The following is a 13,611-nucleotide window of genomic DNA, read 5'->3' as shown; positions in this document are numbered from 1 at the left end:
AAGACTTAAGCCGGTGTTTCCTAAAAATATACTCAAGTTACAACAGTTACAATAAACTAAGATTATGAAGGCCTTTGTGTTCGTACTTATAATGATATTTGATATTCTTTGTTGTATGTTTTGACAATGACATAGCATGTCTAATTTGCCACACACAAAAATGTATAATCGCAAAAGGGTAAACATCCTCCAAATATCTCTAAAGGTAAATCCCTTACAAAAAATAACTGTAGTTATACTCCAAAATACCACATGTAAGGGCTGTATCAAACTCCCCTGCTTAAAAAAACAGGTTTGTCTATAAAATGTATGCCCCATGACTAGTCACGCTGTAGAAGTAGCCTAGGCAATGTCACTCAAAGCAGGTGTTTTAAAACAGACTCCACAGGTCTGCCCAGAATCAAGTCACAAGACTTCAGCAGTTGATAAGACAGGCTTGCTAAGACTTGTCACAGGTAGGCCTGGCCTACCAATCACTGTCAAGGTCTTAGGCTTTTTTTTTTTACCCTATTTGTTCAGTTTGCTGTTCTCAACAGTCAGAAGTCAGGAATTACCCTGAATGAAAACAAAAAAAAACACTTGGCCTATGCAGAAGTCTTAAAATTAGCAGATTGATATAGCCTAATTTACGGTTTATGATCATATTGGTCTACGCAGCAACCTACTTCAACGGTGAGCTACATAATGTTGACGTGCACTGCTTTTTGTTCTGTAAATAAAGCACATGACTGAAGTATCATGTGCCTTCAGTCATCCTCCGCACTGAGCCAATGGGATTGGCTGCCCGGTAAACTACGCCATGTACCCCCCCCTCGCAGTTTATTAAAACAGGAGTGTGGAGGAAACGAAAGCACTTCTGAAAGATCTGGGAAGCTAAACCGGTAAGAAAAAATAACTATTGTTTTCAAAGCTGAGTAATATTTCAAGTTATGTTCGCTGTCGCCGAACGTGTATTGTTAACATGTACTTCCATCCCCTTCGCTGAAACATTAACTGGATAGCTTGAAGAAGCTAACATTAGCACAACAACATAGCCTAGTTTTTGTATGGTATGTTGATTGTGCGAGTTAGTCAGTAGTTCTATATAAATTTGAATGCATTTACCTCCACAATTCACCGATACTGACATATCATATTAACAAAGCAGTTTTGGGCGATTCGATTCTATAAACGCTAGCTTCAGCTTGCTTTGTTTGTATGTAGTAGGGGGATGGAATTTGAGACGTCTCCTGTTTGCGTAATGACATTCCAAGAACCCTCACTACACCTTCTCATAGGGCCAATGTTCAGAATCAGAGATGCACATTGCAATCAGTCACCTATGTCATGTACTAAGTAAATTATAGTAGGCATGTTCAGATATGGTTTGATGGCATCTCACTGTCCTAACACAACTACATACAGTATGACAAGTCCCATCCTCACAACATTATCATTTCAGTGCAGCAGACAATCTCATTCTGAATTGCATGATGCATGTTTCCCCAACATGAACTAATGTATTTCCTCTTCTGTCAGTTATTTCAGTTGGACATTGAAGTGCATCACAGAGATGTTTACACAGACCCTGGTCGTGCTGGGCTTCAGCTTGGCTCTCACAGCCACAGCGTTGCCCATGCCCAAAGCCGAGAACGGGAAGAACTGGGTGGTGATTGTGGCTGGTTCCAACGGCTGGTACAACTACAGACACCAGGTGAGTCCTGGAGAGAGAAGACAGAATACTGGAAGTATGCACTATTCAGCAGTGCTCATCTACTTTTATGGTTGTTTTGACCTAATTAAACAGCAAATACTCACACACAAGTAAGTGGTAAACTTCCTAATAGAAGATCCCCATGGCTTTGTTTTGTTAAGAAAATGAAGCTATAAGGTGCCTCTATTAGGAGGTTGACCTCTTACTCAGACTTGACTACCCTAGGTTTGTTTCTAAACCAAGTGTTCAGAATATCCCATATATGTGCAGTGCATTGCAGAGTGCACACATGTACTTGTTTTCCATTCTGGCTAAGAGCCTCCATCATGCCAATTTTGGAAAATGCCCCTGTCATTTTATTTATTTTTTGCCCTGCTCTGAAAACCAAAAGACGATTTTATAGTCAACATTCTGTGGTTGATGTTATTAGTGAGGTCCCACCTTTTGAAAGTTTTAGAATTTCTTGCTAGCATAGATTAAAAATGCTATATGCTATAAAGAATGCTTCTCTAAAATATAATAGTTGCTAAGCTCCTAATAGTGCAATATTAATTTACCATATATTCTATCATATCATACCATGTTTGGGCCATTAAAATAGCCTAAGTTGCTTATATGGCTTTACATTAAACAAACAAACAATCCAAATTAACAATTTAAATTACCCAGCTCATATCATATACTGACGCTCTAAACACCTTGTCACCTTTCGTGAATAACAGGGTATTCAGCTACAGTTCACAGACAAACACTAACTTCACAGTACCGTAGACAATGGGCCGTTTTCAGAAGCAGAGAAAGTGATCCCCAGGGTGACTTGGCTCCAGTGTTAAGGGAATGAATGTTGCGTTTTGTTCCTGTTGCTTTATTTATTTATTATTTATTTATTTATTTGCTTTTTTGTTTTCTTACCCGGAAAATAACTGAATGTCTTTGGAAAATTGTTTTTTGTATCTATGTGTTATTTTTAGCTGAAGGGCAGACTTTAAATACAAAAGGAAAATGGCTTTGGGGGCTTGCAGCCTAGGCTAAGTCTGCTTAGCTCTTGCATGCCCGTCCCTGTCTTTAGAGAATGCCTGCAGATTTCCTAGGTTCCATCCGCATTAAATGGTCAACAAAGTCAGTGAATCATTGCAGTCTATTTGGCGGGTATTCCAAGTACGTGGTTTAGTGACAAACCTGGGTAAGGTTTACCCGCTACGCTGAGTTAACTTACCCAGGTTTGTCACTAAACCACATACTTGAAATAGCCCCCTGGTCTTACTTGTGGCTCTGTTCAGCCTGCGAGCTGCTAGGCAAGATTTGGTGACCAGAAACTTTCCCCTGCCATTGATGAGTCAGATTACGAGACCAGCTGGGGGTTTTGGTTAGGAAGGTGATTTTGTGTGGACATTTTTCTGAGGTTCTGAAGGGGCTATGTGAGGACGGAGTGGTGATTGTTTTAGCAGTCCTTAGGTTGCTCATAGAAGGACAAGATGAGTTTCAACCACAACTTAAGCAGTGCTACTGTAAAAATGATTGTGCCCTGTAGCCAAACTATGTGTTGTATTGGAATAGAGAGTGTGTGTGTGTGTATGAGAGCGTGAGTGTGCACATTTCCACACAAGGGAGCCTGGCATTTTGTGTATCACTGTCTTTGTATTTGCCCATGTGTGCAGAATTAGCTAAGTGCGTGTGTGTGTGTGTGCGTGTGTGTGTGTGTGTCTACAGGCCGATGCATGCCATGCCTATCAGATTGTCCACAAGAACGGTATCCCCGATGAGCAGATTGTTGTGATGATGTACGATGATCTGGCTGAGAATGAAGAGTAAGTTTCATGAAACACACACACACACACACACACACACACACACACACAGAGATGGCAGTATCATGTGAACATCCGTATAAGAACACCCGTGTAAGAATAAATCTTATAGCGAGGTGCTTTGTGATAGGTTGTGGAAATTCTGTGCATAGCAGACTCAAAGCGAATAGCAGACAGTCCTCACTGACTTCACAGAGAGAAAAGGAAGTACCTCTACAGTCACAAGAAGCCAATTTAATCTCGTCAGTCTGCATTCAGAAAGACACACACACACGCACGCGAACGCACACACGCGCACAAACAAACAAACAAAGAAGAAACTTGCATGGTGCTCACTCAGACACTGCAAACTAAATGTTATGAGATTATTCTAACTTTGTCGAACTTATGAAATGAACAAGAACCCAGCGGTTCCCTTGCACAGCGGGCACAAGTGAAAGGAGCACCACATAGTCGCGTGTTTAAGACTCTACTGCCCCCGGACCCTCCTAACTGTCCCTTCCTAACTGCCCCCCGGACCCTCCTAATTTAGACCCTGTACAGAACACAAGTTATTGTGGTTTACCCATTTTCAGCCTCGGTCGTGCCTTTCTGTGAGAAAGTTTTCCGCTGTTTGAAGTGGGATTGTGTGTCTCTACCTGTGTACTGTAGGAAAGCACTGTACTGTATGTGTGGAGAAAAGGCTTGTTTTATGATCAGTGTTGATCATAATATGTAGGTCATACCAGAGAGGGTTAAAGCTAGTAATCAAGGATCTTTGGTCATACCTTGCCAGACCTACATTGCACTTCAGTGAAGTTTTCATGTTGTATCATATAGCTTTGGCATAAAATTAACTTATTGTGTGTGTTGGTTCGATCAGATTTTCAGTGTGACTGTAACTTTAACTATTAATAATTAACTCTTATCAGAAATGAGAGATTGCTCTGTACTTCCGTGTGTGTGTGTGGGAGGGGGGTGGTATGCACCTGTACCTGTACCTGTGAGCCATTTAGTGAAATTCCTGGTAAGTTGTTTTATAAGTTGTTTAATCCATGACTGTGATTTAAACAGACTTGCTCATAGAGGTTTTTCCCCGGGCCAAAAGGTTGGCCCTCACAGAAACATTGATATGTCTCATTTGCTAAGCAATGTATTTCTTTCTCTCTCTCTCTCTCTCTCTCTCTCTCTCTCTCTCTCTCTCTCTCTCTCTCTAGAAACCCCACTAAAGGCGTCGTCATCAACAGGCCAAATGGCTCAGACGTGTACAAGGGGGTGCTGAAGGACTATATTGCTGATGTAAGCGTTGAGTCCTCATCTAGACCAGTGTGTTCTTTGGTTCCCTGGGCTGCATTAAGGTCTAAATAGTCTCTCTGGTTTCGCAATAGTGGTCATTTTTCTGGTGTGTGTGTGTGCGTGTTCGTGTGTGTGTGTGTAGGCAGTGACTCCAGATAACTTCCTGGCAGTGCTGAAGGGTGACTCCGCTAGTGTGAAAGGAGGATCTGGAAAAGTGCTGAAGAGGCAAGTACTGAAGGATGGAGGAGGAAAAGGGGGAGAACTGACAAACCTCTTCAGCCCTCTCTAGGCCAGGCCAGGCCAGGCCAGGCACACACTTTACAAGCTCATGTTAATGACTCTGCTCTATCAGTGTTCATGAAAATAACGTCCCTCCCTCCATTTCCTGCAGGGCTAGATCATGTTACATAACCTCTTAGGAATATGAGTAGGCCTTGCAACAGTAATGGGTAGAATCTGTGTAAACAATGTTTTGGAGGTGTGAGTAAACAGAATACAGTACAGAACACAGTTATTTCAATTGTTTTTAAATTGATTGTGTGCCAATTACCCTGTCAACCAGTATGTATAATATAGAGAGACAGGGCGCTACTACCTACTAAGTACCTGTTGTAACCAATATGCTACTAACGATGTGTGTATGTTTGACAGTGGGCCAGATGATCATGTGTTTGTGTACTTCACCGATCACGGGGCACCTGGACTCCTGGCCTTCCCCGATGATGATGTAAGCCCTTTTTCCTCTTCCTGTGCCCCTTTACTGTAGCAGCACTCACATGATGTTACCATAGAGACGCCATAAACTCTGTCTGGCCACTCCACCTGACCCATTTGCCCTGCAGTAAACTGCCTCGTAAGAAGTCATCAAAATCTGACTTTCTTACAAGGCAAGTGATTAGAGAAGCATTGCACTGTTAAAACTATAACAGTGGTACCTTGTGTAACCTTTGAACCTCCGTTATGTGCTTAGACCTGTATTTCTTATAGATGAATTCAAATGGCGGCTAAATGGGTGTTAATGCAGGACTTGCTTGTTCATGCTTTGGGCATGGCATCATCACTGCTGGTGTTGATTGTTTTGACATGTGAAGCCCTTCGGTCACCTGTAGTTTTTAAAATCTGTTTGTGTTTCTATTTTTGAATCACAGCTGCATGTCAAGGACCTCATGGATGCCATCAACTACATGCATGACAAGAAAATGTATAAGAAGGTGAGTCTGTTATTGTGCTTGTCTTCGCTACCTGGAGCAATCTTGGTAACAGTGTATCACTCTGTCATTATTAATAACTAGATATGTGTCTTTTTGTAATTCTATCTCTGTCTTCTCTCTCTCTACACACACACACACACACACACACACACACACACACACACACACACACACACACACAGATGGTGTTTTACATCGAGGCTTGTGAGTCTGGATCCATGATGAACCATCTGCCCACAGACATTGATGGTGAGTGTGGCTTGTTTTTGTCTGCTCAGTGCAAAGGTCAACCGTTTTCCTGTACATTGAAGGTCATGGAAATTCTGCTTTTTAGGCTGTCAATGTCAGGAAATTTCACATTTGACTTGGAGTGGGAACCCTGTCTTTTAGTTTTCAGGGAAAGGAAGACACAAATCCAGATATAACTGAACATTCACTACATATTCCTGTGAACTGTGACACACACACACACACACATACACATACTTTCTCCCACACACAGATACTGTGAGCTCTCTGTGCAGTCAAGTACATAGTGTTTGATTTGCTGGCTTCAGCAGCCCTCAATGTCAACATCAGCATAGAACACTTCCCACTGAACAGAACAATGGTCAGGTGTTCCATGATCATGTGATCTGTGGGTGGGGTCATGTGATTGCCTGGAGCTGTATCATGTGACTGAGGCGGTCACATCAGCATCACAGTTCCTAAAATTTGCTGACTTGGCGCCTAGCGACGCATAAACAACATTACTGACATGGTGTCAGATAACAGTTCTCTAACTGCCAAAGGTGCTGCTCATCTGTTTTTGTTCCCTTTCAGTTATGTCAGATTAGATCTACTCTTCCTTATTTTAATATTTCAAATTTAATATTTTAATTCCAAAGACATAAAGACTTAGCCTGGGAATACCCATACAAAGTTTCGGCAAATTTGGGATTTGCACTGCAGGTCTGTCTGGCCAAGAGGCGATTTGGTAAGAGTTTATTGTACCAATTTAAGTTCAGTTTCACTGTTAGTTAGAGCCTTCTCCAGACCCACTCCCAATTGTACAATTGTGAAGGTCTGGGTGTTAAAGGCCAGGCTAATAAAGATTTAAACAGTGCATAGAGTGCAACTTGCTAGTTTAGAACCAATGGTGGCTCAGCAATGAGATCAGTTCCTGATATGCAGATTGGTGCCTTGCATGCCAACCTCTTTCAGTGTGTGTGTGTGTGTGTGTGTGTGTATGGTTAAACATGTGGGTATATGGGCATTGACCTTTAATGCACCTCTAGTGCTCTGAGGAGTTGGAAAGGCTCTAAATCCGGTCCATCTAACTTAAGTGGCTCTGACTTTGTTGGATATCACTGTCTAGCTAGTATGAGTGAGTGTAGAGAATAGGGCAGTGAGCATAGTTGGACTGATGGACAGACTGCATCTGATGGTCCTTAACTTGACTTGATCCTGAGTCTTCTCTCTACTCTCAGTCTACGCCACCACAGCTGCCAACGCCCACGAGTCTTCCTACGCCTGTTACTATGACGAGGCCCGTGACACCTACCTGGGCGACTGGTACAGTGTCAACTGGTTGGAGGATTCTGACATGGTGAGTTCCACCCATAAACTGACCGCAGAGGGCTGGATTACAGGCTTTGTGAGAAGGTGTCCTGGAGGGAGTGAACCGTCTACTCATATTACATCCAGTCACCACATGCACTGATAACAAGTGATAGACATGGATACACAAGAAATAGTAGATATACATTTGGTGCCATCAGTGTGTACAGTATGTTAATGGTATCAAATCCATGACCTTGGTGTTATTAGGCATATGTGTGTGTGGCTGGTTATTGTGGATGCTTGTGTGACCCTTCACCTCTGTCCCCTGAACAGGAGGACCTGAACAAAGAGACTCTGCTGAAGCAGTTCAAGATCGTCAAGAGTCACACCAACACTAGCCATGTCATGCAGTATGGTAACAAGGTGTGTGTGTGTGTGTGTGTGTGTGTGTGTTCGTTCGTTCGTTCGTTCGTTCCACATTGCTTTATGTAACCTACTTGTCTTCTCAACATGAATGTGCAACATGCACAAAAACAGACCTTCAAAACCACTCACCTTAAAATACCTTTCTGTATGATGCTGTTAACTAACCGTTTCACACCATCTATATCTGTCTCTTGCCGTCACTCTCTGCTCCTCTCTCTGTAAACATACTAAGCACACAGTATTCGGAATACCTACCGTATATAGCCATACCTTCTCATATACACATACATACATATGCCTATGGACCCTTTCAAGAGAGTTCCATTATCAGCATCATAGTTGGCCCCACAAGACTTCCGTTTTAACATTTCATATGTTATCTTAATGTAGAGGAAGTAGATTGGGGCCCAAATAGAACGTTCAAGCATTGTTTTTGTTTACCTTGTTGAAAGGGTCCATACATATATACTGTACATACAGTGCCCTCCACATTTCTTGGCACCCATTGTAAAGATGAGTAAAAATAATTATATCAGAATAAAAGTACTTCTCTTCAAGGTTGTATTTTCCTCTTAGTTTTAATTGTGAAACTAAGAAACGTTTTTTATTCCTAATTTTACTTGTCTTTACCAGGGGTGGCAATACATATGGAGGGGCACTGAATGTGTACACACACACACACACACACACACACGTGCGTCCAGTTTCAGTAAATTATTTCTCTGTGTGTGGGAGGGAGGTGTTCCCTTTATCTTTGTTTATTTTGGCCTCTAGCCAACAAAGTGTCCTTGTTACTGAAACTTGGCACACTGTGCTTCTTGTGCATCTTGCTGCATCAATAAGTTATCTTTCTTTCTCTCTCCCTCCAATTCTTTCCCTCCCTCTGTCACTATCTGTTTCTGCCTCCACCTCTTCTTCTCCTCTCAGACCGTGGCTCACATGAAGGTGATGGAGTTCCAGGGCGCCTCAAAGAGCAACGCCTCGTCTGCCCATCCCGTCTCCCTTCCTGTGGTGCAGGAGCGTGACCTCACCCCCAGCCCTGACGTCCCATTGGCCATCCTTAAGAGGAAGCTTATGAAGACCAACGACATCGCAGTCGCTCGTGGTTACCTGTCGGAGATCAACACACACCTCAAGGTTCCAATCTTTTTTTTTTTGTTTTTCTTTATTATATTTTTCAGTGTGTGTGCCAGAGAATATATATATATATATATATATATATATTTTTTTTTTAAATTGGGGCACCTCATGTATAAGGGTGTCGTGTAACATGGGCTTGAAAGCTGACCGTGTGTGTGTTCAGACCCGGGATCTCTTGGCTGAGACCATGCGTAAAGTGGTCCAGAAGGTAATGGGTGGGACCGCTGCTGATGCTGAGAAGCTTCTGAGTGAGCGCATGGATCTGACGCAGCACCAGTGCTACAAGATGGCCGTCACGCACTACAAAACCAGCTGCTTCAACTGGCACTCTGGCCCTCAGGTAGGCCTGGACCAGCAGACTCGCACTCCTCTGTCCATCAGAGTGGCCCCTTTCTTCTCTCTGCTCACTCGGAAGGCTCATCCACACTTTAACCATAACTGTAAAAAAGCGAAGTTTTAAATATGACTTTAGCTATTAATAAGGACAATGTCCAGAACATAATGATAGTGACATGAGGAACGATCTACTTGGGATCACTTTCAGAACGATAATGACATGACATTAATGTAGAATATTCCTGTGGGGCTTTCCTTGTCATTGGTCCATGTGGATGCTCAATTTAGTTGTAGTACAGTTGTCTTTCAAGTCATCATTTGCAGTGTGGACAGGCCTTAAAGATGAACTGAACTGGAATTTGAATTAAAGGTGATTTAACATATGTATTTTATTTCTTCTCATTTTGCAATGATTAAAATGGCTAAATTTGTTAAAATAAGGTTCTACCATGCCAGTGACATCATCGAAATTGGCAGCGTTGTAATACTAACAAACACATTTTTTGTGTTGCTTTAAAAAAGCTATGTATTATTTTTTATTTTTTTTATTTGTGATAACCAACACATTATCAACATTGATTCGTTCAGTTCATCTTTAGTGGCTCCAATCCTTTATTGTGCATTTATTTATTTATTTATTTATTTTGGATTATTTAGTTTGTTTGTTGTTCCTGGGATAATCTCATGTCTCAATTCATATGAGGACATGAAAGTGGTTGCAATACATTTGCTAGTAGAATGGCATGATGTGGCAATATCATGTGATGTCCCCAGAGTCCTCCTGATTTTCCCGCAAAGACACCCTCAAAGCTGAATCAGAATTCAACCCACACAGAAAACATTTTTGTGATTCAGTTCACCTGCTCTGTTATATAGATTTAGCCAAGACTATATCTATATCTATATATATATATATATATATATATATATATATATATATATATATATATATATATATATATATATATATAATCTTACAATAAAACACTTAGAAAACATAGCCTTCTTACAATACCACTAAAACAATGCTACTTGCAATAAACCACTTAGACAATTTTTTCTTCGTACACTATACCACTCAGAAAATATTATTTATTTTAAGAAATGAATATTGTCTAAGACAATACACCCTTACTCTTTTTCTTCTGTTTCAATTTCCCTTTTGGTTCGATTTCAATTGTCCCCCTCGGAGTTTCCTACTCTTACTTCTATCGCACACAGCTGAACCACACAGTCACTAGGAAACTCATCTTATGAAGCCCTACTTCCTCTGTGGAGTGCATTAGACTGTGTGGGGCTTGTGCTGGTCATGAGTGAGGGCAGAGAGAGTTTCATCCAGAGCCATCTGTTGAGAGTTTCTGTTCCTAAAATGCTGACCAATGAGAGCGGAAATCACTATTTGACTGAGATCCTTACAGTCACATGACAATACAGACTGAGACCGACAGACAGGCAAACACACATGCACATTCATAGGCATATTGCGATATACCCACTAGACACAATATGTGAAGTTTTTCAAATAAACACACACAGACACACACACACACATTGGAACTGAGGCACAATATATAGACTTGGTCTATTCAAAGCACATTGATTACTGGCGACCGCTCTGGCACAAAAAGCCAAATGTCTTTGTAACTATAATGAGAAAGAGATGAGCGTCATTGCCCAGTTTGGAAACCCCAACATTTTTGTGCCACACTGTTCACTGAAAAGAAATGTAAGGCATGGTTCAAGTGATGATGATGATGATAGCTGGCTTTATTAAAGTGGAACTATGCACGTTTTTTTTAGCTGACTTTACCTTAACAGCTTCAGAGTCATTGGGAATGGTTATATGACTTTTTCTGGGTTGAATGGTGGCCGTCTCGCTTCCCCCTAGCATCTGTGAGCAGCCTTGCAACTTTGGTCCGGTGGGCCGCCAGCCTCAGAGTCAGAAAGTCTCGCGGTCTCACAATGTAACATTGCTTTACGGCACTACACACATACATGGTGTGTGTGTGTGTGTGTGTGTGTGTGTGTGTGTGTGTGTGTGTGTGTGTGTGTGTGTGTGTGTGTGTGTGTGTGTGTGTGTGTGTGTGTGTGTGTGTGTGTGTGTGTGTGTGTGTGTGTGTGCAAATATGCTGGTAACTAACTCTGTCTGTGTGCATGCATATTTTTCAGTATGAATATGCGCTGAGGCACCTCTATGCTCTGGTGAACCTGTGTGAAGTTGGACACCCAGCAGAAAGGTATGAACCAGTCTCCAGTCTCGTTGATCTCTTCCGCTCATCAGCAGCTCTGGCCTCGCTCTGTCCTGTCTCTCCGTTGTTGTTCCGTTAGCTTTCTCGAGGTCCATTTCCTCCGCTGGTCTGCAGTTAGTGTCCAAAGCAGATACCATCTTCTTATCTGGCTACACAGCACCTGCAGTGGTCAGAGCAGCAGCGGAGGAGTTGAAAACACACACACACACACACACACACACCACAAACAACCAGAACAAGATGAGCATGACACAAGTCTTTGAAAAGGCAGTATTGTGACATGAATCTACTAGTTCAGCACCGTTAAAACCCAGATAAGAGGTTCTTTTCGCCTTGTTTCAGTCCTCATAGACACACATGTGTTTGTCCTACTTTCTGTTTTTGTGTCTGTCTTTTGTATCCAAATGAATAATGGCCTCTTTTTTTTTTCTCTCTCTTTCTCTCATCCTCAGGATCACGTCAGTCATGGATGATGTATGTTACTTCAGGATGTAATTGGCTTTGGGCCACCCACGTGCAACCATCTGGTTTGCTGTCGCTCCGTTGACTGCTGGTGTCTGAAATGGATAGCGTCCTCTTTGCACTAAGAAATCAACTTTTAAAAAGAATACACACAACCATTTTTGTCACACTGCAATCACATTATTTTAGGATCATGTTAGTTTTTTTTTTTCACCTTGAGAATTTTATTGACGTTTTTATATTGAATTGTACTAAATGTGAAAAATTTTGTTTTATGTGTTTCGTTTTAACAAGAAGCTTTTACTCTGCCAACGGCAAAGGGTTAAGTCTTTCCTTTAGGAAATGTATTCTGTTTGTCACTACTGGAGTCTATAGGGGGTAGAGATTACGAGCTCTCTATTTCCATCAGGGTTATAGAGTATGGATATTCCAACCTTTCTGAGGCTGTAGAATGTGGATCCGGTTTCTTTTCTGTGTCTGTGGAATGTGGAGTATAGTTAGTCCTCCAATCTAATCCACTCTAAGGTCTTGCACCCTTTAGACCTGATAAGGAGTAAGTCGTTTCACCATGTTCCTATACACTGTGGTCATTCACTACACTATCTGGTATTTACTTGTTAACCCTCTCTGCTAGCTAGTTAATCCATCTGATTCATTCGCTCTAAAAGGCTGAGGAGGAATGCTACGCTCTGGACCTGGACTGCCCAGCTGTAGGAAGAGCTGTCCAGATTTAACCACACTGGACCTCTACTGATGCCTCCTGTTGCCTTTATGGCCGCCTTTCCTTTCCATAACAGAATTGGGGCTTTCTGGTGGCCATCCATGCTTGCAGTGTTCAAAAGATGATATTTATCCAATCAGGCATAAACTACTATGAAGGGGAAGGTGCTTTAGTCGGTTGACAATCTAAAAAGAGACCAAGTAAACTGAAAGTTGAAAACTTTGCTTAGTTTTGTCTTTGGTACCAGATCAGTGTGGTCCTGAAGTTGAAACTGGACTGAGCAGTTGTGGCTTTGCTTGATAGATTTTTGCTTTTTTTTGTCTGACTTGCTTCTGTGTTGGCATGGCCTCCGATTCAAACTATCTTCCAAGCGTCAGTTTGCACTTGTGGACAGAGCTCTGCCTCCTCTTTTCAGAGGAGAAGTTTGCTCTGTGTGTGAATTATCAAAAATAAATTGATACCAAATTGAGATGTGTTTTTATTTATTCTTCAGTGAAAATCTCAGCCATTGTCCACATAGATCTCTGTTTCTCGAGGTCACTGAGTACTTCTGGTACGGAAAAATTGGTGCTACCTAGCTCGAGTTGCTGCAGCCAGGCAGCTACTGTACAGTAATACACTTAAGGGGCATGAACATGAGCATGGAAATGCAAATCTATGATAAAAGGAGCTTAAGATTGGTTCTAATGATCCACCTCCGCTTGCAACCCAGTTCTCAAAAATGTCAGGATGCTGTGTAAACTCCTGT

General features: G+C 41.8%; 1 protein-coding gene across 1 annotated transcript; it reads left to right on the top strand.

The window, feature by feature from the left end:
* The first annotated feature begins 723 nt into the window (after positions 1-723).
* On the top strand, positions 724-13,332 carry lgmn (legumain). The gene is made up of 14 exons (XM_042072329.1): positions 724-881; positions 1,519-1,693; positions 3,404-3,501; positions 4,698-4,779; positions 4,919-5,001; positions 5,428-5,503; positions 5,925-5,987; positions 6,170-6,236; positions 7,457-7,575; positions 7,863-7,952; positions 8,883-9,092; positions 9,259-9,435; positions 11,601-11,668; positions 12,133-13,332. The coding sequence occupies exons 1-14, from the start codon at positions 739-741 to the stop codon at positions 12,173-12,175; spliced, it is 1,494 nt and encodes a 497-aa protein (XP_041928263.1). The 5' UTR covers positions 724-738; the 3' UTR covers positions 12,176-13,332.
* The last annotated feature ends 279 nt before the right edge of the window (positions 13,333-13,611 follow it).

Source organism: Alosa sapidissima, chromosome 19 (assembly GCF_018492685.1).
Source record: "Alosa sapidissima isolate fAloSap1 chromosome 19, fAloSap1.pri, whole genome shotgun sequence".
Taxonomy (NCBI): Eukaryota; Metazoa; Chordata; class Actinopteri; order Clupeiformes; family Clupeidae; genus Alosa; species Alosa sapidissima.
This window is presented reverse-complemented; position numbering and strand designations above follow the sequence as displayed.